We start from the raw sequence: 27,598 nt of genomic DNA, 5'->3' as shown, positions 1-27,598 counted from the left end.
GTCATTGTTTGTTTTTATTGTTGGTGTTTTTGCATGGACACCAGGAAAATTAGCAACCACTTTCTGGAAGCTATTGGGGATCCAAAAAAAGAAAGTACCACAAAAGATAATTTAACCCCCGCCGGCTAACCTGGTCCCAGGTTCTTGGTGTAAGTAATGAGGTCCTCCATGGTCTCCACCACTTCAGCTACAGCCAGATACTCCAGGATGCCTTTACACACTCTGATGATCTTACGCACCTACAGAGAGACATGACAGACATGAGCACAGGCAGATGATAATGTGCATAAGTAGAAAATATAACACAACGGTTCATTATGATTACAGCCACAACTCTGTGCTGTTTAAAACCCTGATAAGTTGCACTTATTTTGAAAAGCCCTCGAAGTCGCCCTAGTGTTTCTTTGGTGTCTTTGTGCGTGTGCGGTCTTGTGATGTCACGTCTTGTGACTGCGAGAAGTTGGCCCCCGCAAAAAAATGAGGCTGCTGATGAGGCGTCCTGTGTGCATCACGTGCTCAATGTGATTCCACTTACGGTGTTGCCATTTTGCATGCCCTCCCCGCACAAAAGCAGGTACATAAACATACATGCGTCCACACAAACGCAAATACACACGCACCGGCACACACCAAATGCACACAACAGGAGCCCTGACAGGGAGAAGTCATTTGATCTCAGTGATTAGATCTGGCTGCATTTGAGACTCCATTACAGGCTTGCTGGAAGCTCTGGGCTGAGCTTGCTTCTCCTTCATCTGTGTGTTTATCTAAGGCAGTGGAACACACACACTGCCAAAAAAAAATCCATCACATTAAATCTTACATTTTTTTTTTTCCAGACAACTGAAAAAATCTGTCAGTAGGATGAGATAAACTTAGGGCTGTATGATATAGTAAAAAAAATCATATTGTGGTTAATTTGACAGATATTTCGATTGCCATAATATTTGCAATTTAAGTGGCAGTGATAAATTTTTCATTATCATTTATATTTTAAATGGGAGAAAGCTAAAAACTTGAGTCTGCCACTGACTTTTCAGGCACAAAATGTATTTTTTCTATTTCTCACATATTTATCTGTCCATTGCCTTGTATTTATTGTTCTGGATATGCACGTTTTTGTGAACTTTGTACAAATAAATAAAAAAAAAAGAAAGAAAAAGAAAGAATAACATGAGGATGGCGTGATTTTGCTGCTGTCTGGATAATATGATTTGTAGGTATACTGCCACATTTAACCTTTACCAAAAAATTGCAACTGCTGCAATTTGGATATTGCACTTATCCATATTGTGATTTCAATACAATTTCGATTAATTGAACAGCCCTCGAAAATCTCACTTGTTTTCAGTGGTAATCAACTTGATCCTTTATCTTTCCTGAGCTACACACAGGGCAAACAGGGACGAGATGAAACAAACAAACAAAAAAAAAAACACATAACACACATTATACCTCAGCAGTAAGAGAGATTCAAATATGCAATCTCTTCACCACAGACGGACATTCACACACACAAACACGTTTGCACCTCGGCCTCGTCGAAGGTGAGGAGGAGGTCGGACGTTCCAGACAGTATCCCTCTGGATCCGTCGATGAGGTAGTCTCGCGCAGGAACAGAGTATGGATCTGCCTTCAGCATCTGAGCTGCCTGGACGAGCTTGGAGCAGGAGTTCTCCACCCTGAAAACACAAAACCGGCTTACAGCTACCATCCTCTAGCCCGCCTGCTCTCAGGCAGCAAACCGAGCACACACACAGACACCAACAAAAGGAATTCATCACCTTGTAAACGGAATAGATCAGATCTCATATCATACCACAAAGGAAACCAAACGTCTGACACTCATTTAAAGAATCCCCCTCCCTCAAGTAACAAGAGATGGCAACGCTTTACAAGGTCTCAAGTAAAAGCTGCTTCGCTGTACACCGAAGAAAACAGATGTTGTGCACCTTAAGAAAAGTCAGCTAAATTTTAACAGAGGTGCACCTGTACAGCAAACCCAGAAGTCTGCATCTTCTCCATGTAACACACAGAGAAAAAGCTGAGAATATATTGTAATTAAATGTGTGTGTGTGTGTTTTTTTTTAAACAGTTTGTTGTGGTTAAGCTCATGCAACTGTTAATTATACTTAATTTTGTAACAATTCCTGTCTAACAAAGTTAAATTGCTAAAACCTGTGGGGGTTTCCTTTCTAAATTTAATACCTTATTACTTAGAGATTAATGATTAGTTTATGCATTATAAGACGGCTCAAATAAAGCTGAGCCCCTCCTCTTTTTCTGACCCCACTGGTCAGGGTATCGATGGCTGCTAGTTCATCTATATTTAGGTGGGTTCACATTCTCACATACCCTCTCCTAAGCTCTGCGTGTGAGATTTATGGTGTGGTGCCCTGTGTGTGTGTGTGTGTGTGTGTGTGTGTGTGTGTGTGTGTGAGTGTGTGTGAGTGAGTGTGAGTGAGTGTGTGTGAGTGTGTGTGGGCAAGCTTGAGAGCAGAGTGTGGGTCTCTTTCAGACAAATCCCTTCTTACCATGGCTGTAAATAAGAAGTGAGGTACTGAAAAGCAATTGGATGGCAAAAAAAACAAGGTGATTGATTGTAAAGTTGATAATGTTTAATGCACTATAAATGTTTGGCCTTACGTGAACTCAAGACACACACACACACACACACACACACACACACACACACACAGCCTGATGTCTGAGCACAACCAGGACTGCTGAGTAACAGTTCCCTGCCAGCACCAGAGTCCATGTCAGCTCTTTAGATGCAAACTGGAAAACAACAAACAGACTCAGAGTCGTCCGGATGCTGGACAGGCGGCCGGGCTTGGCCTCCAGCAGAGGCTTAGAGGCAGCACGGCCTCAGAAGAGGGTCTTTGTGCAGCTGGGAACATTAAATATTACACTTCTAAACATTAAAAGCACTTACTCTGAAAAGAAAATCCCCACTTTGTAGAGTTCTCCGTCTGCTGAGGTTAAATGTATTCTCATAATTTGACTGGGCATATACACTCGGTGGCCACTTTGTTAAGTATATCCATAGACACGTCCATATCCATTTTAATATTTTTACAGAAACAAAAACAAGCTCCTGGCTGTTCGGTGGATCTCCCTGTCATGGTGTTTGCAGCTCTCAGCAACAGCAGTGAGGGAAGTTAAACATAACGTATCTCAGGCTAACATCAATATTAGCCAAGAAGATGTGAGCTATGTAAATCTTAACTAGCTGTGTTGTTTTCTTTTAATTTGAAGCCAAATCAAGAGCCACAAGGTTATTCTCACAGTTTTTTTAATTCATTTTTGTGAAAACAGAACACATAATGTGATTTGCTGTGAACCAGAGGCCCACACTGGTTCTACCCATTCAGTTTCTATGGGTATACCTCTCTAGCATGGGGTAAAACCCTGAGGCAGCCTGGACTCCTCTTGGAATGGATCCAACAAGGTGCGTAAAACATTCCTTAGAGATTCTGGTCTGTGCCAACATGAAAGCATCACGCAGTTGCTGCAGATTTGGCAGCCAAGCATTCATTACTGTGAATTTCCTGTTCCACCACATCCCAAAGGTGCTCTACTGGATTGAGATCTGGTGACTGTGGACGCTACTTGAGTAAACTTGTCGTGTTTGTGGCACTAGCTTGAGATGATGTGTGCTGAATGAGCTGGAAGCAATAATAGGCAGGCTGTGGCATTTAAATGGTGCTCAGTTGGTATTTAAGAGTCTGGTGTGCTCCAAGAAAACAAGAAAAAATCCCCCACACCATCACACCACCAGCAGTCTGAACCGTTGACACAAGACAGGATGGATCAGTGGATTCAGGTTGTGTATGCCAAATTCTGACTCCACCATCTGCACACTGAAGCAGAAATCAACACTGATCATTTGCTGAGCCTGCGCCCACTGCAGCCTCAGTATCCTGTTCCTAGCCGATAGGATTTGAACCCGGTGTGGTCCTCTGCTGCTGTAGCCCCTCCGCTTCAAGGTTTGATGGGCTGTGTGTTCAGAGATACTCTTCCTCATACCGCTGCTGTAATGTGTGGATATTTGAGTTACTGTCATTCTTGAACCAGTCTGGCCATTCTCCTCTTGACATCTCTCATGAACAAGGCATTTTCACCCACAGACCTGCCACTCACTGGATGATTTTTCTTTTTCGCACCATTCTCTGTAAACTCGAGAGACTGCTGTACGTGAAAATCCCCGGAGGATCAGCAGATTCTGTCTGGCACCAACAATTATTTCATGGTCAAAGTCACTTGGATCATATTTCTTCCCTATTTTAATGTTTGCTATGAGCGACAACAGAGCATTTTGACTGTGTTTGCATGCTTTTGTGCACTGAGTTGCTGCCACATGATTGGCACACACCAGTGTGACTGTATTAGGTACACTAGTGCACCTGCTGTTCCTACTAAAGGTGTGTTTAATGTGGCCACTTGACCACTCAGGTTGGGCAAGAGTCCAGAAGGCCATCTGGCCCCTTTATTAGCTAGGATCAAATTTTGGCATAAATAACATGAATCCATACATCCATCCTGGTTTGTGTCAATGATTCACATGGATTCTGGTGATGTGAGGAATGCTTTCTTGTTTTCTTGGAGCACATTAGGCCCCTAAATACCAACTGAGCATATTTTCAAATGCCACAGCCTGCCTGATTGTTGATGCTGACCGTCTGTACCCCTTTATGGACAAAGTTTTCTCACAGCTACTTCCAGCAGGGTAACGCTCCCAGATATGCAGCATGAATCTATAGCCAACAAATCTGCAGCAACTGTGTGATGCCTTCATGTCAACATGGTCCAGAATCTACAGGGGATACGTCCAATCCACACCACCAAGAATTCCTTCCCAAGGATCAATATTTGATTCAGGAGAAGGTGCAGTTTGTGACAGACTTACTTAATGAATGCAGGAGGCATGTCTCTCTTCATCACCTGGTCCTCTGTGGTTTGAACAGTCTCCTTCCCCACCTGCAACACAACAGAAAGCTCTGTAATTCAGTCTGTCTTTTGAGTCATTTGCTATGAGATCACTACCTGGAGCAAGACAGGAAATACTATCTGTGACAGTCCCAGTGAACACCGTTAAGAGCCTGACCAACGGACGGGTAGCAGCTGACACATTGCATCCAGCGGCGCGTGTCATATCTTTCAAGCTCAAAGAAGAGAGATCTTGAAGAAGGCCCGGCTGTGGCAGACCCTGCGGCCAGGTCGGGACAAAGTCCTTTTTGTATCAGGACACTGCTCCTCTTCTTCTGCCCAACCGAGACACCAGAGACTCAGAGCTCACCCAGCACCCATAAAGGACCATCAGCTGGAGGTATGTTCAAGTGCTGCTTTCTAACATCAGCTACATCTGTTTACCACTTACACTGCCCTGCCCTGCACTCACATTCAAAACTAAGACTGGGGGAAAGGCGGGTCAGTTAATATATCGTGTTGACAAACACAATTTGATGATCAAAACTAAGAACTTTGATTTCCTTCATTACAGATTCTTTCTTTTGAATCGATTTTATTCTCCCCTGATGTACGCACGTCACAACTTGTCCCCTCCATGTGAGAATGTGGTTGTAGTTTTACTTATTTTTCAATGACAACACCATGCTTTTGTAGAGATTTCTGGTAGCTCATGATAGTTACTGTCACATTAAACACACATGCACTTGAGTGATAAATTTGCATTCATGTTTTGAAGCAAACATTGCGATGTTGGCCACAAATAAAAAGTAAGTTAAATAATGTTGTGTCCTGCCTTTCTTTTTTGCTCTACCATGAAAATCTGTTTGCAGAGAAGCACCGTTTCTTGAACCAGAATTTTATTTGAATGCATCATAAGAACTCATAAATAATAATAAAAACTAATAAACCTTAAGACGTCCCTCTTTTTCATATTTTGAAGGGTTGAATGGACAGTTTCCATATTTTTGGCAGTGGATGAAATCTTCCAACTGCTGAAAAAAAAAGTAAACTATAGGGAACACTGGAATGCTGAGAAAAATATAAAACAGAGATATATTGTAGCACCGTAAAATGGATAACTGACCGAAAATTTCATTTAGTTGGGTAATGTTTATTATCACAACGATCCTAGCCAGCATCTAAACAAGAACACAATAACAAGTAAACTCTGCATTGCTCTTCATGGCACAGAACAATTTGAGTCGCACCAGATCAAATCAAAATGGATCAGAGACTTGATCAGAGATATTTTTCCTGTATTGAATCTATAACTATCTATATACTGAGACTCATATTGAATCAATCTAGGAAAGAGAGATGCCTAATATTTTGCAATAAGGTGGAACTTTTCCGTTGTATTTAATTCAATAATTAAGGCTTTTTGCTGTCATCGACTGGTGGAAAGGAGATGTCTTTTTCACATCTTGGCATTTTGGGTTTTGGCTCCTCAATCAACCCACATTAATTGCCATTTTGTTGCCATTCATATGTCATCGAGTTCCTGTGTTCCTGTTCGGTTTCTAGTGGGTTTTCTTTCTCTGCAGGTGAGATATTTTTATAAGCCCCTGGGACTTTGTTAGCTGCGCAGAATAAAGCTCGCTGCATCTTATTTGATGTCCACGCTCAGATTTTTCAGTGTCTTGGCCTTGATTGATGCAAATATAGCGAGCAGTGGGAAACCTGCACACTAAAAAAAAAATAGAAAAAAAAACGAGGGAGAGAAATATCATATTAGAGAATGTTCCATTTTATCTTGTCTGCAGAATCTATCAATTTCCCCCAATAAGATTTAAACTGCAAATAGTTAAACAAAAAGAACTTAATTTGGCGTGCACAAACACAGATGTCAACACACACACATGGACTCAAGCACACACAAACAGGCAGAGATGCACAGCAGGGTGACACGGCTCTCTTCTTTTGCAGATGTTCACACTGACATAGAGATACAGCTGGTTATCTAGAAAAAAAAAAAAAAAAAAAAAAAAAAAAAAAAAAAAACACCTGACTCTGACACACAGACGCCTGCAAACATACCATTCACTCAACACACACATACAAAGACACATGCATACTGTATGTATACCCACACACACTCACTCACTCAAGATGCAATTACAGGGAGTTGATGACATCAGTGTCTCTGCTGCGTCGGTGGAAGCCAGTTAATAGACTTTCCTGCTCCAGACACCCTGGAGGCAGCCATCATGCAGAGCATTTGGACATCACGGCTTCACCAAGAGAAGGCTGGCATGCTACCGCCGTCCTCCTCACATGTCACTGCAGCAGAGAGGCCTGACAGTTCTGCAATTATAGCCATTTAAGCTGCTGTGGAGGGTTTTTTTTCTGTTGGCATCACAGATTCAGGGAGGCAGCAACTAAAATTTCAGACAATTTCAGCTGATGCTTCTGTAAAACACGCTGCCTAGATTTCTATCTTTGTTAGTGACCCCGTCTTTGTCTAGCTTGCAAACTCGCTACACAACAAACAACAAAGCTCACTTTTAAAGAGCCCAGTCAAGCTCATATTTTAAACATTGAACATGAGTTTGAAGTTTCCAGAGCTACAGAACAGAATACCAAGGCTCTAATTTGTGATTGTGTCTATGTACAACACAGACATGCTCTAATGACAGTAAAAAAAAAAAAAAAAGAGACTGAGCTTCTGCAAAGGTAATAGCAACAGAATTAACTTTAACACTGAAATAAGCTGTATTTAATATTCATGCTACCTATTTCCCCTTTCAATTAATGCCCTTAAGAAAATCCTTCTTGGTCATTGTCAGTGTCACATTTCCCATCTCTTCAAGTTCATCTTCAAGCGCAGTAAAGCTCAGTATGATATAACTGCTGGCCCTATGTTTCTCACTGTGGGATCTGGTAATGAATGCTCAGTAATGCTGTGCCGATGTCTTGGGGCACAGGGATGAAATATCTGAAGGTTTAGATTCATCTTGGTAATTTTCCGTCTTTGACAAGTGCGAAGTGAGATAGTCAGCTCAGTAAGGAAAGGAATGCAGTGCTACGAGTAGAGCAAAACGTGACAAAACCGTCTGGCCGCCCTCACCCAGTCATGTCAGGTGACTGATCAAAGGGTGGAAGGAGGCCGTCTAAGTGCCGAGCATTTCCCATAAGCAGCAACAGTTCGCATCAATTAGTCGGTAAATAATTAATGCACAGTTAAGTAGTTCTCTGGATGAGCTTGGGTTTTTAGATCACACAGCATGCAAGAGCAGTGTTGTGGGTGTGTGTGTGTGTGTGTGTGTGTGCTGTCAATCAAATCAGCCCAAACACAGCAGACAGCCTAGCCAGAAACCAGCCTGGCCACAGTCATCAGCTCTTAATTTTTAGACCTAGCTTTTTTTATTTACTCGATTTCATATTACAAAGACCATATGTCAATATATTGTTGATCAACTATGAAAATCCAAGAGTTATGGCAATACTTCAAAATACAAAAAAAATGACATACTTCTGTCAATCACCCATACACTTTACTTCACTTCTATACAACCTTTGCGTCAAATGATGTCAGCTCTGCTTTAAAGTCACAATGAAACGGCACATTGAGAGCACCTTACTTTCTTAACTTGAAGTATTTTCTTGAAGTATTTGGGCTTGGCAGTATTTGACATCACCATTGAGGATACTCTATTTTTCTGGATGAAGAAACGTTATGATTTTGATTGAAAAATAAATAAATAAAATCAGAAATAAGTAAATTTTGGGGGGATTTATTGTGAAATATTCCATTCCATTCTGCCATGGAAAATTAGCAGACAAGTTGAACCAACAAGTCATTTTTCATTTCATTGTGACTTAGAGGTTGAGGGGACGAAGCGAGGGGGACAAGTTTAAGACCAACCGAGGCGAGAAGCAGAAGGAATGCGTAGACAAACACCCGGAAAGCAAGACTGATCTGGAATCTGCAAATCAGTATTTACATGGGAAAGCAGGAGGAGGACAGTTGGTGCTGGCACGAATGTGTGTGAGTGTGTGTGTGTGTTTCTGTGTGTATGAGGGGGTGCAGGAGAGGGTGGTGGGTAGATTGGGTGGCTTGGCAGAGTCTTTTTTGAACACACAGACGCTAGAGACACTTTCCCTCCCTCGCAGGGTGCCGGTGACCCACTGATGCAGCCACCCTCCACCCGTCACCCCCCTCCACCCCACCCATTCCTCCCTCTGCACCCTGCTGTTCGACAGTTTTAGTCAAGAGCTTCACTCAACCCCTCTCCTGTCGTCTCCTTGCATCCCTCACTTCCTCTCTCTCCCTACAGCACCCCAACCCCTCCCTCCCTCCCTCCTCTTCTGTTCTGTCAGTGTGTGGTTACTTCACCGAACAGTAAATCTATTTATTCCTTCCTCCCCCCTCCCCCAGACGTACTCAGGCTCTGTGTTGACTCCTCCAGGAATATGTACTTCAGACACAGCACTGAAGCATTTGTCATCAGCACAACTTAAGCAAACAGACATGGAGAACCAAATACAGCCAGAGCATCTCTCAAATTTTAAATTGAGTCGGACCACCGCTCAAGCTCTGACGGGCTGAGACTGACGCCATCTGTGTGTATGTGTGTGTGTGTTTCTGTGTGTCTCCGTGACCTAGTTTCCAAGTGCCCCCCGCTGCCAGCCCACCCTGGACGGGGTTAACAGTGTAATTGAATCAGCGTGCAGCGGGACCCTCGTGGTGGTGATGGTTTGCTGCTCCAGACTATGACAGGAAGTCGGCAGCTGAGAACTCGGCATGCTTACGTTATATCTTACCCGTAAAGTCTCAAACTGCAAGTCCATCTCGAAATCAATACGCTTTCTAAAATAAAGCGAATGCGCTCAGCGGTGCAGATATTGTTAAGTGTCGTTTACGTCCAATTAAGTCACTCTACCCAGCAACCCGCTGCTGTTGATTTTACAAGACCAAGTCCTTTTGTGCTCTCTTTCAACACCTTATTTTCACCCACTTGACTCCTTTCTTGCTATTTTCCTTCTCTATTAGTGAACTGTGTGCTTTGTCATCATCTCTCCTTCTTGTTCAACTTAGTCTAGGCATTTCACAGTGTTATCCAGAGTGTCTTACAGTAAGTGACAAAGTAGAAGAAGCTTCAGTTCTCATACCACCAGAGACTACTAGTAACCTTAAACAAGGGCAAAAAGTCATTACACTGCAAAAAATAAATAAATAAAAAAAAAAAATCATCTTATCAAGAGTCAGTTAGTTTTGTATTCGGTGTTAAAAAAAAATCTTGTTTTTCATAAAAAGTGAAAAAAAAAAAAAAAAATCTGCCAGTGAGATGAGATCATCACACTTGTTTCCAATGCAGTGTCACTTGTTTCAATATTTATTTTTCTATTAACAACATAAACACGCTGGGACATGGCAGAAGGTAGATTAAGGTAAGGTAGATCAGCCCACTAGGATCAAGAAAATGATGCTTCATTTAACAAAATTATAGAAACAAGTTCATTAGCATTGGAAACAAGTGAGTTTATCTCATCCAGCTGACTGAGTTTTCCACGTGTTTCAAGAAAAACAAAATTTCCACACTGAATGTGAGATTAAATGACTTGTAAAGATGGAGAATTTTTGCAGTGTAGTGCCCTTACAGTATCCCTGTGACCACAGAACGATCTTGTAAGCGCTAAGTGCTGGGGGAAAAAATCGAATAAGAGCTAAGGTGAGACATTGAGGATTTTTCTTGACACAATCCTTCTCCTCTCCTCTATCCATGGGACTAATGCCCTGTTCCTCTGCCTGATGTTAGACTCCCCTCCATCAACGTCTCCTCTGTCCGACACCTTCCAGTGTCACAGCGACCTCAGCCCTTATCTCTCTGCACAGCCTCACATCCCGACCATCTGAGACCCAGCTACCCGCCTCAGGCTGCTATTAGCCTCCTTCTGCTCACCGTCTGGACGGATCAACTGAATGGATCCACCAGGACAAGCAGAAAAAGGACAATAACAGAGAGAGAATGAAAGAGACAGACAGAGAGAGAGAGAGAGAGAGAGAGAGAGAGAGAGAGAGAGAGCGACAGAGAGAGAGAAGGGGTGTAACAATGGGACATCAAGGACACTGACTGTAGGAGAATGACATCACAGAAAATGGACATTTTTACCGGCACACTGGACATCTGACTGAATAGCCCTTTTTCTTCTAGGTCAGTGAGAGATTTATCAGAAAGACAAATGTCATTGCACATTGAGGCGGCCATTTCCAAAGTAAATAAAACTTTGATATGACAAGGACTTTGGTAGATCTTGTACATACCATATGCTAAAGATAATAGTGTGTTTTTCAGGATGAACTATAGTAATCATAGGGATTATTGATTCAACAACACCATTACTATGATCAGATAGTAGACCGGTACCAGTACTAAAGCATTTCACAAATACTTCAGTCCAAAAATAGAGCCTCTTGTCAATAATCAAAGTGAAGAGGCTTGATTTTCTCCCTTTTTCACACTTTGGATGACAAATCACTCTAACTGAGAAAACGGATGATATTCCAGTAATTTTAGTGTACAATGACTGCTCCTAATATTGAGTTGCATCCTGCTTTCAGAATCAAACTCTCAATTGTCTTGAGGCTTAAAAATCATTTCCCCTGTATTTTCCTGTTTGTCTTCAGCTCCCCTTAATGACTTAATTGATTTAAGAGATGAAATCAATTAAGGAGCCAAGCCTTCTCCTCCATTCACAGTCAGTCATTTTCATGAAGATAGCAGGGGTGAATATTTTGTTCACTCAGTATATGGAGGTTCAGTATTACTGTGGATGGGTACTTGGTTTTGGCTGATATGGTTAAACCTTTAGTAGTGCTAGCACTGGCACACTGGTCAGTGCATCCCAGTATCACATGCTAGTGACTGTTTTGTACTTTATTAAAAAGGCAACATCTACAATATTGATGATCGTGCAGTAGTACAGCAGGTTCCTGTGCCAAACCTGCTTAAATCTTGTCCAAAGCAAACATAACCAGCTCCTCGGAGATAATGATACACAAGACCCAATTAAGTTCAACATGATAAATATGCTTTCACACGACACATAATCAGCTACTTTTTCGTGTAAACTCATCTTATGCTAACCTGAAAAGTAGCAGATGCACTTATCTATTTGTAAGTCAACCTATTTCAGATATGATTAAAAGGGTACTCACAGACAAGTGACAACTGTGTGCAAAATGTGACGGGATAATAAACCTGTATTATTTTAAATGTCAATATAAAGTTTTTAACAAGGCATGTGGCACTCTAGTTATTTTAGTAGCCTTGGACCAGATCCAGTTCAACAGAAATAAACACCTTGAAACTCGGATGGGATCAGGCTCTTTCCTCCTCAGTGGGCTTAATGAATGTGAGAGTGAACCAGTCCCTCTGCCGTTTTCCTCTGGGCAGCTGAGCGCGAGTGAAGCCCAGCTGCCCCTGCATCAATAACAGTGACCCTGGATCAGTGATAATGATGTGGTCTGCATTGATTTTTCCAGTAAGAGGACACAGAGCAGACACTAAAGCTTTCCCTAATGACCCAGAGGCACAGGATGAGGAAGTAGAGAGAAGATGGGGAGGTGAAAAGGGCAGATAAATGAGGGAGGGGTTAAGGATATGTGCTGGAAAAAGGGAGGGTAGACAATAAGAAAAAGCAGGAATAAATTCAGGTATTGGAAGAGCAGAGATTGGAACTTATGATGCCACTGTCACACAATCCATTTGTCCTCTGTGGAAGTTATTAGTCAGTGGGAATGGGCTGGGCAGCTCATATTAATTGTTCTATATGGAGACTGCACACTCAGCAATAATTCAGCTGGGCTAATGAAGAAAAGGTGAGCACTGAGGACAAAAATAATAATAAAAAAAAACCCCTCCTCTGGCACAAGTGATATTTCCCTTTTCTGCAGTGACAAGCGTGTGTGTGTTTGTGTGTGACACCCAGTCTGCTAATTCAATCAGCTCTCGTTTATTCCGCCCCACAAACTTCATTCAGATCAGCGACCCTCTGATTACAAATCAGGGCAAAGTTTGGCTCGTTGTGTGCGGACAGACGCGCACCAGAGGGCCGGAGCGCACAAAGCGCCTGGCTTGTGCAGGAGATGTGGAACACGCATGAGCGTCAACTGGGTATGGCAATGGAGCGACTTTTTAGCCGTATACCGGAGAGCAAGGATAACGGCAGAATTGGCAGAAATCTTTCTGGAAGCCATATTGCATAAACACATCTAAACAAATGCCTGCTCTAGGCTGTGCGTTCAAGATAGTTGCATAGTTTGATGACCTACCTCATTTATCACACTGACTAATTAATTATGGCTGTAATGTCAGTCATCAGTCAGGGCTCTACTCTCTCTCCAGGACTGAAGTTGATATGAGCAGGTTTGTAAGTTTTGATAGTAAATGACATTAGATGCGGGGACTTTGGGGTTTTGACGCCCTGGTTCCAACATGAGACTCACCCGTACGAGGTTGCTCACTGCCGCCTGCACAGCCGCCACCGGTACCGTCAGATCCGGGATGGCTTTCCCGTCCACCTCCCCCTCCTCATGCATGATGACCAGGTGCGAGATCTGCTGAGCCACCGGCTCCAGGATACTCTCGATGGTCTTGGTGTGAAACACCGGCATTGTGAACGACTTCTACCGCAGCCCCGACAGAAGAAAGGCGGCTGGTCGCTCCAGCACACAAGATCCCCCTTTTTCTTTTCCCCAGCAGAAACACAGACCAAACGGACGAGTCCCGAGTTATCAGTCCAGATCCTGGAACGACGGCTTCATGCGTCTCCCCCTGGTGTGGACGGTCTCTGCCGGTGACTACGGTAAGGCTGGAGTCGGGCAGTCGGTGTCCTCCGGTGGGAGCGACCGAAATCGTGACAGAAGGAATCACCGCCCTCCGCCCAATCACAGCCTAGGAATACAGCTGCCAGGCGGACTGGTGCGCACTGACGCTTTCCCTGCACGCGCGCACGCGCACGCGCACAATATAGACACGCGCGCGGACCCACACGCACTGCATGTAGGAGCTCTTCCCAAATTACGTCATGCATTTCAATGGCCCCAGTAAGGAAAGTGTTGGGGCAACTTAATGATAAGAGACTGAGATTTTAACGTATAGAAAAGGGGTGAGGGATTTTTTTAGAAGGGGGGCACCAAGGGATGGTAGTAAACATTGTTGTGGAAATACTCAATAAGGGCCAGCTATATTTTGCCACTGTGAGCTAAAAAGGTCAGCCTCAAGACTATGAGGTGAGAGCAGGAGCTCTGGTCATAAATGCTGAAGAAAACGGTGTTGGTGGCATTGGTGTGTTTTTATACAGCTTCAAACCTGCATCTTGTCATATGATCTATGTTCATTAAAAGGTGGGTCAGGAGTTCATGTCTCCAGGCCTCAATGTCAGGGTCTAAATTAAGACCAAGGATTCAGCTTGCTGCTCGCTACAGCTTAGAGGAAGAAGGCTTCAGAAGCACTCCAGCAGACAGATCTCAAGACCGCACCCACGGCCTGTTTCTGCTCTTGCCTGCTGGATTTGACAGGGAAGAACTGAGGACCCTCGATCAGCTGCCGTCTTGTTGGTTTTACATTCATCTCACAGGCCTCACTTGACATTATAAAGTTGAAGTGAAACAACCTGTTTCCAAATAAATGCAATAGAGGGAAATGTCTTTGTAAATACTGAGTGATTTAGCCCATAGCATATGGCTGGCAATCTGGTTCCCTCTTGCTCTCTCTCTCTCTCTGTGCATGCAAGTGTGTGTGTGTGTGTGTGTGTATGTTTGTGTGTGACTGGTGGAGGGGTTCTCCTTACTGCTCAGGTCAGAATCTATGCAGGGGGAAACTGGAGACCCCAAGCAGCAAAATAAAAGAGCGGTATTTATACCCCAGAGCCCCAGCACTTACCAAAATGCTCTCCAGCTCAGAGACCCCTGTATGTGTGTGTGTGTGTGTGTGTGTGTGTGTGTGTCTGCATGTGTGTGCCCTAAGTGTGGGTGTGGACAAGAGGCTGCTATCTCAACCCAGAGGGACTAGACTCTCTGGTCCACCCAGTTCGGAGAGATTCTGCTGCTGAGGTCAAATGGCATGGGGAGGAGGTTGAGGGGCGTAAAGTCCTCACCCATAAAGACACCCGGGAATCAACAATACTACAGTGAGCCTAAAAAAAATCCTTTGCTGTTATCTCATGTTCAGATTTCCTCTACTAAATGTTGTGACCATGGTGAGTTGCAATAAATCCTACCAAAACATAAACATGTAAAACTCCATCAGTGTTATCTTCATTGTCACTGTCCTCATTCCCTCTCTCTCCTCTCTCCAGCACCAGATTGGGTACGGTGTCTTAGCAGCCTCTCTTCAGGAATTGTCCATAAAGAGGAGTGAGACTCAATCTCAGTGCATCTCCATCCCATATATGGGTAGTGGCAGCGTAAAGGAGCAATAAAGTAAACTGGCCTACGTGTGCGTAGCTGGTGTGGGTAGGATGAACTGTGACAGAGTCCAGTAGCAACGCTGTGAGCTATCTGTATATGTGGACTTGTCTAAACACACTTTGATGGAAGCCATTGCTGCGGGTTGTTTAGAGTGGTTCTGAAGTATGCTTTCAATAATGACGTGATGACCGGCTGGACTGTACACGGTTGATTCTCAGCCTGCTTGCTTCGTCCACAGCTTGTCCTCGTTCCTGTTCACGTTGTATCTGTTTGTGTTGATTGATTGTTTGCTGTGATTGGAGCGCTGGTGTGTAGCGTTGCTTTGGCATGTTTCTTTTTTTTTTTTTGTGAGGGGCGTGGGTGTTTGGAGAGGTATGGGGTATTAGACAAATAGGTGTGAGTCACTGGAGCCACGAAAATATAAACACCCGTTGCTTCTCATAGAGGCTCTACTTGGAATTATCAGCCCTCGGACAAGATGTGACACTGGGCTTACCAAAAGACGCTGCAGCAGAACCATGTTTAGAAAGAATAGACTGTGCCTTGCCAAAATGCATATTTGTACACTTCAGAGAAGTAAACATTCTAACAGGTCATTTAATCCATCACTGAGTCTCAAATTCTACTTTTTTTCAAAAAAACAAATGACAAAATCTGCCTGTTGGGTCAGAGAATTTCACTTGTACAAATCATCTAGCTCTCCTTGAAGTGTTTACATGTAATCTAACGTATTATCCGCAAAGATATTGTTTCTTGAAAATTACTGTATCAACTGAAACTACACTAGAAAAAGTGGAATTATCACACTCTGGAGTCAGGATTTTTCTCTCATAAAAAAGTAAAGATTATGTATGAGGCAACATCACTGTAAAAATGGAAGGCTGTACTCTGTGCTCTTGTATTCTTGTATTTTTTAGCAGTTTCCTTAAGTATTCGCTCACCTGCCTTTACTCATACTATGAACTGAAGTGCCATCCCATTCCTAACCCATAGAGTTCAATATGATGTCGGTCCACCTTTTGCAGCTATTACAGCTTCAACTCTTCTGGGAAGACTGTCCACAAGGTTGAGGAGAGTGTTTATAGGAATTTTTGACCATTCTTCCAAAAGCGCATTGGTGAGGTCACACACTGATGTTGGTCGAGAAGGCCTGGCTCTCAGTCTCCGCTCTAATTCATCCCAAAGGGGTTCTATCGGGTTCAGGTCAGGACTCTGTGCAGGCCAGTCAAGTTCATCCACACCAGACTCTGTCATCCATGTCTTTATGGACCTTGCTTTGTGCACTGGTGCACAGTCATGTTGGAAGAGGAAGGGGCCCGCTCCAAACTGTTCCCACAAGGTTGGGAGCATGGAATTGTCCAAAATGTTTTGGTATCCTGAAGCATTCAAAGTTCCTTTCACTGGAACTAAGGGGCCAAGTCCAGCTCCTGAAAAACAACCCCACACCGTAATTCCTCCTCCACCAAATTTCACAGTCGGCACAATGCAGTCTGAAATGTACCGTTCTCCTGGCAACCTCCAAACCCAGACTCGTCCATCAGATTGCCAGATGGAAAAGCGTGATTCATCACTCCAGAGAACGTGTCTCCACTGCTCTAGAGGCCAGTGGCGGCGTGCTTTACACCATTGCATCCGACGCTTTGCATTGCACTTGGTGATGTGTGGCTTGGCTGCAGCTGCTCGGCCATGGAAACCCATTCCATGAAGTTCTCTGCGTACTGTACTTGGGCTAATCTGAAGGTCACATGAAGTTTGTAGCTCTGTAGCAACTGACTGTGCAGAAAGTCGGCGACCTCTTTGCACTATGCGCTTCAGCATCCGCTGACCCCTCTCCGTCACTTTACGTGGCCTACCACTTCGTGGCTGAGTTGCTGTTGTTCCCAAACGCTTCCATTTTGTTATAATAGAGCTGACAGTTGACTGTGGAATATTTAGGAGCGAGGAAATTTCACGACTGGATTTGTTGCACAGGTGGCATCCTATGACAGTTCCACGCTGGAATTCACTGAGCTCCTGAGAGCGGCCCATTCTTTCACAAATGTCTTGTTTCACAGTCTGCATGCCTGAGTGCTTGATTTTATACACCTGTGGCCAGGCCAAGTGATTAGGACACCTGATTCTGATCATTTGAATGGGTGAGCGAATACTTTTGGTAATATAGTGTATGTATATTATATTTGAAGATGGGGGGCACCACTGCTAGATAAAGCATAAGGTTAAAGAAACTCAACCAACAAGCAAATACATAGACATTCAGCCAAAGAATTGATGTTTTTACTCATAAAGTTGTATAAAATAGTACTATAGCCTGCACAGCCAAAACTGGGACAGAACTCAAATGTCTGACAAACACCAGTGATTACAAAAATTCAAGGAGAAACACTTGTGTCTCAGCGTGCAAACACTGTTTTCAGAGCCAAAACTGACAGTCACTTGAATGATAAGTGTTTATATTAGTAGAAAATGAGTGCACTGTGAGAGTTATCAGCAACAGTTCCAATAAACCTAGCAGACCTGCCTTGCCTTCTCCAAACAGCATTAAACCCCATCTACTGCACTGATGAACAAAGACTGTGGTTAATTGATGACCCAGCCTGAACTCTCTCACTCGGTCTCTATTTCCTCCTCACAAGCCACAAAGAGCTAGATCAGGAAGTATTGCTGCAGACAGAAAGATGATAATGTGATAACGCAGTATCTCATGGTATGAACATATGGCCAGATTCTTGAACTTTCTCATAGATGGTAGATGATAAAATTGCCCACTTTATTTTACTTTGTGCTTTATATTTGTTTCTTATGACCTGGATGCTCTGACTGCATGGACTCCTTTTGGCTGCTGGAGGAGCAGGTTGCCTCTGTAGGTGCTATCTGATGGACAGGGTCAGTTGGTTAATTGATTTGCTCACAAAAAGCAAAAATAGTCTGAAATTCATGTTAGAAAGAAATGCCAGATTTCCGTCTTTATACTCCTTTTGGACAGAATCAGCCCAAACCAACTCAGCTCGGCAACCACCTTGTTAGTTTCAGCTCCAGGTGGAAGCTGTGGGAGAACCACAGCACATCAGGATTTCCAGATAAATTTACCGCAGGCAAAGGGATGGATGTTTGGCCCAGTGGCTCACAGCTTCCTTAGACAGACACACTCATGCAGTAGCCTGGTTTTTCAGAGCTGAACGAAATGCCCTTGTGGCAACTGGATAGAAATGGTATTTAAACAGTAGTGACTGATTAATGGATGCAAAGTTCCTTGACTCATCACACATTCAGTATTTAGTACTTCTAATTTTACTCACATATGACATTTAAGGACCATTAGAAACCGTGCTCTGTTGATTTGCATCCCCAGTTCCACACATGGGAACGCTTGTCTGCACTTACACATGACTGATTTAGTTACTCTTTAAAGTACAGTACAGGCCAAAAGTTTGGACACACCTTCTCATTCAATGCGTTTTCTTTATTTTCATGACTATTTACATTGTAGATTCTCACTGAAGGAATCAAAACTATGAATGAACACATGTGGAGTTATGTACTTAACAAAAAAGGTGAAATAAATGAAAACATGTTTTATATTCTAGTTTCTTCAAAATAACCACCCTTTGCTCTGATTACTGCTTTGCACACTCTTGGCATTCTCTCGATGAGCTTTGCACACTCTTGGCATTCTCTCGATGAGCTTCAAGAGGTAGTCACCTGAAATGGTTTTCACTTCACAGGTGTGCCTTATCAGGGTTAATTAGTGGAATTTCTTGCTTTATCAATGGGGTTGGGATCATCAGTTGTGTTGTGCAGAAGTCAGGTTACTACACAGCCGACAGCCCTATTGGGCAACTGTTAAAATTCATATTATGGCAAGAACCTAACTAAAGAAAAACGAGTGGCCATCATTACTTTAAGAAATGAAGGTCAGTCTGTCCGGAAAAGTGCAAAAACTTTGAATGTGTCCCCAAGTGGAGTCGCAAAAACCATCAAGCGCTACAACGAAACTGGCACACATGAGGACCGACCCAGGAAAGGAAGACCAAGAGTCACCTCTGCTTCTGAGGACAAGTTCATCCGAGTCACCAGCCCCAGAAATCGCAAGTTAACAGCAGCTCAGATCAGCTGTGTAGTAACCTGACTTCTGCACAACACAACTGATGGTCCCAACCCCATTGATAAGGCAAGAAATTCCACTAATTAACCCTGATAAGGCACACCTGTGAAGTGTACTGTATATTTACATGTAACAAAATGAGGATAGATAGAGGACAGACCTTAGTGGTTTGTTATAAGTGTCTATGTTGGTGCCAGGTTTTAAAAATGCGCTTAATCATTCTAGTCATGTGTTGCTTCCTGCTATTTTGCTTTCCTGGTTGGCAGCGATGGTGTGTGATGCTTGTTTGTGTGCAGGGAATTGTTGCATTTCTGACAGACAGCTTATTGGTTACTTAGTTATTCAGTCTGTTTGTGTGTGTTTTTTGGGGCAATCACGTTTATTCAGTGTGTGGATGTTTCTGCGTCCTCACTGGGTGGTCTGTTTGTCCTAGCTGGTAACAGGAGAAGGGTTGTTGTGCCTGTAGGGGCTCCCTAACACCTTGCCGTCACTTTATCCTGAGGTGTCAGCCTGGCATACCAACAGATATATTCACAACTCCGAGGAAGAATTTGATTATAGTGCAATCTCACACAAGACTGTGGACACAGAGCCTAATTATAAGTTGAAAATCTGGACTTTTGCCTTATTTGAAGGGAAATGATCAGTATTCTATTCTATTCTATTCTATTCTGCACTAAGCATTTGAACCTACAACTGTCCTCAGATGTGGAGCCACTGGCTTCATCTGTACCTGACTGTTGTTTACACAAGTACTTTCTGCACCTTCTGGTATGGTGGAGGCTATGGAGGCAGTGGTCAATTAATTTCACACAAGAGCTCCCTCTAGTGTTTGGCAGAGGAATATTTTCACGAAACATCAAGAACAACAATGTATTGGCGGATACATAGTGCACATGGTCATATGGACGAACCCAGCTGGTCCATGTTCCCTGGTCCTGTTTTAAAGCGGATGCTAAGTTTTAAAGATAATGTAGAGTCATTATGCATAAAGAATCCAAACCACAATTAATTAATTAGATAGAATTTCCAAAATAGGGAAAAATAGGGTCCACCAAACAACTGATACTTGGAAAGAGAGTACAGCAGAAAAACAGAAGACAAAATGTGTCCACAGGGTAAAGCTAAAAGTGATGGTGGCACAGAAAATCAAGAACTAGGCACTAGACTGGATTAAAAAATTAAAAAAGCCTGAGAAAGGTGAGGAAGGTACCGTTATGTGTCAAGATACCCTGAGGAAGGCAGTTTCCCTCAATATGCGGTGGTGTATTTTTAACCATGTAGCCCATACTCTGAAGAAAGGTTTTTTGTTTTTTTTTTATTGTTACTTTTGTAATCCACTGGAGGACCATGTTCTTGTGCCGCTGTTACTTTATTCTGTGGACAAAATTGTCTTCTTCTTGTTTCATATTCAGAATTTCCATCTCTGATTCATCTGAATAAAAGCATCAGCATTCTGTTGTTGCAGCAGGATGACTCACTGTCAGTTTTCTGCTTTTTAGGGATGTTGGGAGGGGAACAAAACTCAACAACTGCAGATCAGCAAAAAAAGTTATGTGTATAGAAATCATAACCATTTCTCTCTTTTCTTTCACTCGCAAGTTTGAATGACTGGAAATGTTTTTCACCACACTGGTATTGGCACACAGTTATGTCGGCTAACAGCTGCTGCATATGCTTTAATCTTCTAAAATATTTACGCAAGAAGAAAAAAAAAGATGAGAAACAGGAATGTGAACTTCAAGTGTCCATGTGTGCATACATTTGTGCATGAGTTACTACAGGGAGAGAGAGAATGAATATTTTGAGGGTGAAATGAAAACAGGTATTTTTTAATTTAATATCATTATGCTATTACCATTTATTGCAAAGTATTTCTCAACGCTAAGGCCAGCTTTCAACACGTTGAGAGGTTTAGAAATAATTTCATAAATAAGCGGTTTATTAACTTACGGTTGAAAAGGAAAAAAAAATCTTATATACAGTACATATAATACACAATGGGTATTTAAATGTTGATATACTCACAATAAATACCCATTCTGAAAACACTGTTAAATAGTGATGCCCATCAGCTGCTACTCTGTGCACTCTGAAATGTACATACTGTACATACAGTGCCACATAAATATAGAAAATAGCTGCCAAATTTTGTCTTGAGAATTAGCCTCTGATCACTTATTTCCTTTCAAAGCATCACTTTGTGGGATACATGACTCCTGCTGCATAGGCAGGGAGGCCGGTTTTCATTGCGATCCAGTTGTTGTAGTTGGTGACACGTGTATAAACTCCTGGTTTGTCCTGCTTGGCACAGCCTTCGCCCCAGCTCACCACCCCGAACACAAACATCCGGCCCGAAACTTCACACACCAAGGGACCGCCAGAGTCACCCTGTGAGGAGAGGATACAACTGTCAACACTTATAATATATAGTAGGATTTGACTGATACAGATTTTTGAGGGCACTGATACTGATATTCCTGTGCAGCCGATATAATGTTTGCCTGTAATTGATAGTTTATATCACTTTGAGACAAGAAGGGGTTAAGAAATGCAACAAAGACCCAGGAAGGACTTGACAACATGCGTTTGCAGCTGCACTCATACATGTCTCAGTCAACTGAACCACATGGACAGCCAAATATTTATAATTTTAACTGTGTATTTGCTTCAAAAGTGTTTTCCTCAGAAATGCATACTTGGCAGGGTGGAAAAGCCTCCGAATCAGCACATAGACTGCAAATGGACATCAAAGCTCCTCTCTGAAACCTATCTGTCCATCCATCCATCCATCCGTGCACTTCCTCCTATTCACTGTAACAGGGTAGCTGAAGCTTATCTCAGCATGCACTGGGCGAAAAGCAAGAAAACACTGTGGATATGCCACCGGTTTGACACACAGGGCATGGACAGACACATATTGGCATAAACAAACATAAACACACATTCTCATTCCTGCTTTGGAACTGTAGGAGGAAACCCGCACAAACACAGAGACGACATGCAGACACACATGCAGACTTATTTCCAGCACTCACCTGGCAGGAATCAGTGCTCCAGGTAGGGCTCGCGGCACAGAACATGTTGCTGGTCAGGTCTCTGGCATATGTAGGATCACGTTTACAGTCGCTCTCGGAGAGCAGCGTCACCTTTGCCTGCTTCAGGTATTGAGAGAAGTGCCATGCTCCTGCAGGGGGACACAATATCGGTTGTTAGTCATAAGAGCAGCTAAGAGACCAGCCATTAGTCTGACATGAAAATTTGTCGGGGCTGAAAAAATTAAAGATTACATACTGTCGCTTTCCTTGCCGAATCCTGCGATGCTGCATTCAACTCCTGGAGGAAGCATGGTGAGATGTGGAGGAAGGCAAACTGTCCGCACAGACGGTGTCCGCACCGCACATTTGCCATCCTGGCTCTTGATCTTCAACAGCGCTGAAATAGAGAAACAACAGTTATGGCCGATACATTGATATTGCATTGATATCATGATATGGCACTACATTGTCTTGGAATTTAGATATCACAACATCATCATATAAGATAGGTATTTTTGAAAGGCTGCATTACAGTAAAGGGAAGCAATTTTCTGAACATATAAAAGGAATGTTTTGGGCAAAATACAATTTCTGACTCACCCAGACTGAAACAAGATGTTTTATACCACCTCTGTACATCCGTTGGTTCAGTGCCAGTAGGTAGCTATTCCTGTTAGCTTAGCATAAGGACTTGAAGTCTATGGGAGTCATTAGCCTAGCTCCATCAAAGTGGAAAAATAATCCTTACAGCAACTCCAAAGCATTCTTATTTACACAATCTATCACGTGTAGCCTATTTGAAATACATGTCTTGGGATTATTTTGCTATAAGGTTTTTTTTTTTTTTTTTTTTCACTTTGATGGAGCCAGGCTAATGACTCCAATAGACTTCAAGTGTTTATGCTAAGCTAACACAAAATGCCATCCACAGAAACCAAACCACTGGAGGCACAGAGGTGAAAATGGTATCTCACACTTTGTCTCAGTCTGGGTAAGTCAGAAAAATGGTATTTTGCCACAAATGTTTAAGACTGTTGTAGGTGTTCTACTAAAGGTCTCTTTCTGTTTGCTCATCACATAAATATGACTAATGAAATCTCTTGTGTGTAAATATATTATAAAAGCACCAATTGCCATCCCTGCTACACTTTCACAATATCAGTATTAACGTATTCTGTTGAAGATAGTGTGATATGTGATTTTATTGAAATTGCCCAGTCCAAATTCTGCTCCTCTGTGATCTAGCACACACACATACACATACATAAACACAAACTCATGCATATGCACACCTATGTCATTGTTGTAGCTGCCATAGGAATTGTTGTACTTGGGGTGTATGATCATTTGTTCCACGGTGAACTTCTGCTCCCGGTCAGCATCAGTGTCATTGATGTAACTTTTCCCCAGGTATACAGACAGATGCCGGATTTTGGTGTTCTCACTGAGTGAAAACCAAACACACACACATTTTTTTCATTATTCAAGAGTCACAGTAGAGTGAGACAGGAAAGGCAGGAGAGAGAGAGTGGATAACATGCAGCAACAGGCTTGGCTCAGAATCAAACCTGAGGCGGAAATGACTTTGCCTTGATACGTGGTACGTGCTCTACTGTGTGAGCCATAAGGACCTCCACAAGCACACACTCGTGTAACACACACAGTTCATACACATAAAAACCATGACAAAATATATACACGCAACACTAGTTGCCATTAAAGTGAGGAACCACAGTGTGGAAAAATGTATTTGTATCTTTGAATGCATGAGTGTGTCTATCTCACCCGTCAGGGAAACAGTGTGCAGCAGTAAGAACCCAACAAGGTGCGATGAGTGAGCCTCCACACCCAAAACCACTGCGCCGATGGAAGATGGCTGCCACCCATGGCTGGGACTCTATGGATGTCATAGCACCACCCACTATCTTATTCATCCTCTGTGATGGCATCTCGCCACATGTCAGCTCTGCAGGGACACACAAAGTCAGTGAGAGCTGATTCTGTCTAATTTACAGAATTATATGTAGGAGAAACAAAGGACTGGAAGATCCTCTACACCCTGCGGGAAGTCATCATTAAGAAGTTTTCTCTTTTAAAATCTGCTTACAACAAAGAGCCTACCTGTATCCACAGCTGGCGGGGCAGGAGGTTTTGGAACGGGACCTGTATTGAAATGAAAACAGATGGAGTTAATCTGACAGCGTGGGAGAAGGATAACATTGACATGCTGAATTAACAAATCAGGTTTAATGAATAATTGTGAAACCAGTTTCAATCTTACATTTAGAAATGTTGCACAGTTCTCTCACAATCCTTGTTCCTCTTTTGACTCGGCACCATGGCGTCAAGCTCTGGTCAGGATTCCTAGCAACGATTTATATGAAAATACTTGATATGAGCTGCATGATACCTTTTGCTGCTATGTTTGCTGCAAGGTGCAAGGTGGGTGGGTGCAGGCATGTGGCTTTGACAAAATACCTGCAGTAATTGTGAGGGCCCAGTCCCTTTGCGGCCTCTGAGGTCCATTCAAACTTGAACCATCTGAGGCAACTGTGGCCGTATGCCGACACAGAGACAGAGCCCCTGTAGCTTGTCCCGTCCTCCAACAGGCATGTCCTCGCTGATGGTCGCGCTGCAGAGGCATGAGAAGAACGATGCAGTTGCAAACAAACAGTGCGTGCTTAAATACACAAACTGGATTTGAAAAAGTCAACTATGGCATGATTGTGCAGCCGGTCCACAGGCTCCATACCTCTATGAGTGTCCCGTGTGCTGTGCGGCCATGAGGGCTTTCTACGGGACAAGTTCCTTGCAGACACCTGAGAGGAGGACAGACAAATTTCGTCACAGGTGTTTGTCATCAGTCTAGCGTCTAGCCTGCCGGAATGTGAAGTAAAAGCTGAATGAAACCCAAAGTTATTTCCTCTGATTGTTCTTACCGTGTTGCTACAGATTGCTACAAGTGCTAGAATGACAAACAGCTTCATCTTCTTTTCTGGTTCCTCTTCTCCTTATAGGGGATGCTTTTGTCTGTCTGTAGATGGACTGAAATAGAAAACAATTTACAGAAATGGAAAATCACAAACCTGCACTTCCCACAGAGCAAACTGAAAACACCCTCTTCCCTAAATGGAAGTTATCTCCACCACACACACAGAGACACACTTAAATACGAAAGAACAGAAACATGTTGTGTGCTGTTGAGGAGATATGGGGTTTAAGTGTGACTATCTCCATGTGTTCGCTTTATGCACCCTCCAACTGCTCTACAATGTGGGCTTGGCACACAGAGAGAAAACAGATAGAGCATGCTCACTCTGTGCGTAGTGTACTGTAAACAATCTGCAATCATCATCTGTACAGTCAGTGCAACATCAACCTGCTGGTTCTTGCTGATTGCTGCATAGCATTTACAATTCACTCTATCATATTTGCTCTGTATTATGAACACTTCACATCTTGCTATTATCTCTGCAGGATACAGTATCAGTGGAGTTGGGACATCAAAAGGAGATTGTTATATGGTTGAAGCTTTATTACTTCTATGCATTTTTCTGGAATTAAATAGCTTGGTTTTCTATTTACTACATGTTTTAACATTCGCTGTCTCAATAATATTTTTAAGACTCCTTATCTGTTCGTATGCAGCTCAGTCGTACAGTGAGGGAAGTGTAGAGAGATTTTCTTACCTTTCAGCCCAAACCTGAGATCGTGGTGCAGCAGGACCTTGTTATTCTAATTGGCTGTTCTCTGGTCAAAATATCCTGTGGTATTTGCCTGTATTGTGGCTCAAGCTAAAAAAATATCCTGCAGGATGATTTTGACTGTCTGAGTTAGTACCTCCTTAGCGGTGAGTGTTGAATCTCTCTGTCTGGCCGTCCTGTGTTGCCTCCCCTATAAAACACAAGTGGGAGGGGTTTAAGCCACCATGTGTCAGAATATCAGTCACACTTAATAAATGATCAGCAAACCCTAGACCACAGAATGTGTCATGTTTTGCATCACATACACCCAAACAAAAATACCCTCCCACATCTAAAACACATGCAAGTCCAAATAAGGCAATCACAATGTTAGGTGCAGATCTCACAAGTAGAGGGGCTGTTAGAAGTTCATATACTGAGGTTTTCAGTTTAATTCAATTTAATTGCTTCATAAGGGAAATTTAGTTTACAGACAGGGTTTGCAGTCAAACTAAAAAATAAAGATACATACAAAAACAATAACAATGCAGGGCATCACAATAGCCACTATATGGACCAATGTCAGTGTTTAAGACCAAACAGGAAGATTATCGTGTGATGTAGTGCAATGAAAAGTTGCTTAGCTGGAGGAGCCCCAGCGGCTCACTGTGTAGAGCACATCCCATTTAATACTGAGGCTGAGCTGCAGCGGCCTGGGTTCAAGAGGCCCGGGCCTGCTGCTGCATGTCAGCTCCTCTCTCTGCCAAGCTTGGTATTGTTCACTAAAACTAAGCTAAAAACTAAAAAACTAAAACTAGATTTAAAAAAAAAAAAAGTTTACTTGACTAAAAAAAATAAAAATTAGACTTTACAAAAAATAAAATCTAACTGTAACAATATTGTGCACAAATTAACTAAAATAAAACAAACCAAAAAAAAAAAAAAAAAAAAAAAAAATAGACAGACAATGTGTTTAGTTTTAGTCTTTGTCTGCTTGTTCAAATGTGCCACCACAAACAGCATGAGAAGATGTTGTGGCTGATGTTTATTGAGACTGGGACGTCGACATGACTGGGAGTCAGCTGCCTTCACTAAGTGTTGGGTTTGGATTGGAATACCTATTCTGACAAACACCCCCCATATAATAATAATAATAATAATAATAATAATAATAATAATAATAATAATAATACTGAAACAAAAAAAATTAAACAATTTGAATCAACAAGAACTGGGCAAATCATCTCTGGGAACTAACTGAAACTAAACTGAATTGTAAACAAAAATTAAAACCAAAATGAAAGTAAAACAAATGAAAAATACAAAGCTATAATAAAACTCTGCTCTCTGCCCTGTCTTACCAGTCTCTCTCCACTGTGACTGTCTA

At 42.6% G+C, this 27,598-nt stretch overlaps 2 protein-coding genes across 8 annotated transcripts in view; both read right to left on the bottom strand.

The window, feature by feature from the left end:
- LOC115372493 (vinculin-like) overlaps window positions 1–13,828 on the bottom strand; it is a 33,107-nt gene extending 19,279 nt beyond the window's left edge. For all 7 annotated transcript variants that reach the window (XM_030070443.1, XM_030070448.1, XM_030070446.1 and 4 more), the window contains exons 1-4: window positions 13,424–13,828; window positions 4,913–4,983; window positions 1,532–1,682; window positions 131–239 (exon numbers count right to left, since the gene is read on the bottom strand). In XM_030070443.1, coding sequence (XP_029926303.1) covers window positions 131–239; window positions 1,532–1,682; window positions 4,913–4,983; window positions 13,424–13,591 — 499 coding nt within the window. In that variant the 5' untranslated portion in view covers window positions 13,592–13,828. The remainder of the gene's footprint in view (window positions 1–130; window positions 240–1,531; window positions 1,683–4,912; window positions 4,984–13,423) is intronic.
- A 7,848-nt stretch (window positions 13,829–21,676) lies between these two features.
- Window positions 21,677–26,354, bottom strand: LOC115372515 (urokinase-type plasminogen activator-like). Its single transcript, XM_030070488.1, has 11 exons — window positions 26,218–26,354; window positions 25,468–25,573; window positions 25,281–25,347; window positions 25,007–25,160; window positions 24,810–24,892; window positions 24,650–24,691; window positions 24,314–24,494; window positions 23,821–23,972; window positions 22,785–22,925; window positions 22,529–22,677; window positions 21,677–21,881 (listed from the first exon to the last, which is right to left on the bottom strand). Exons 2-11 carry the CDS (start codon window positions 25,513–25,515, stop codon window positions 21,687–21,689), a joined length of 1,212 nt encoding a protein of 403 aa, XP_029926348.1. The 5' UTR covers window positions 25,516–25,573; window positions 26,218–26,354; the 3' UTR covers window positions 21,677–21,686.
- Window positions 26,355–27,598: the final 1,244 nt, after the last annotated feature.

The sequence above is a fragment of the Myripristis murdjan genome, chromosome 15 (assembly GCF_902150065.1).
Source record: "Myripristis murdjan chromosome 15, fMyrMur1.1, whole genome shotgun sequence".
Classification (NCBI taxonomy): Eukaryota; Metazoa; Chordata; class Actinopteri; order Holocentriformes; family Holocentridae; genus Myripristis; species Myripristis murdjan.
The sequence above is the reverse complement of the archived record's forward strand: the minus strand, read 5'-3'. Positions and strand labels throughout refer to the sequence as shown.

Coding starts and splice junctions, on each gene's coding strand:
- LOC115372515 (XM_030070488.1), bottom strand. CDS start 25,515: ATGAAGCTGTTTGTCATTCTAGCACTTGTAGCAATCTGTAGCAACACG. Junction 25,161..25,280: donor CACACGGGACACTCATAGAG/GTATGGAGCCTG, acceptor ATGCCTCTGCAG/CGCGACCATCAGCGAGGACA. Junction 22,926..23,820: donor CAGCTACAACAATGACATAG/GTGTGCATATGC, acceptor TCTCTATTTCAG/CGCTGTTGAAGATCAAGAGC.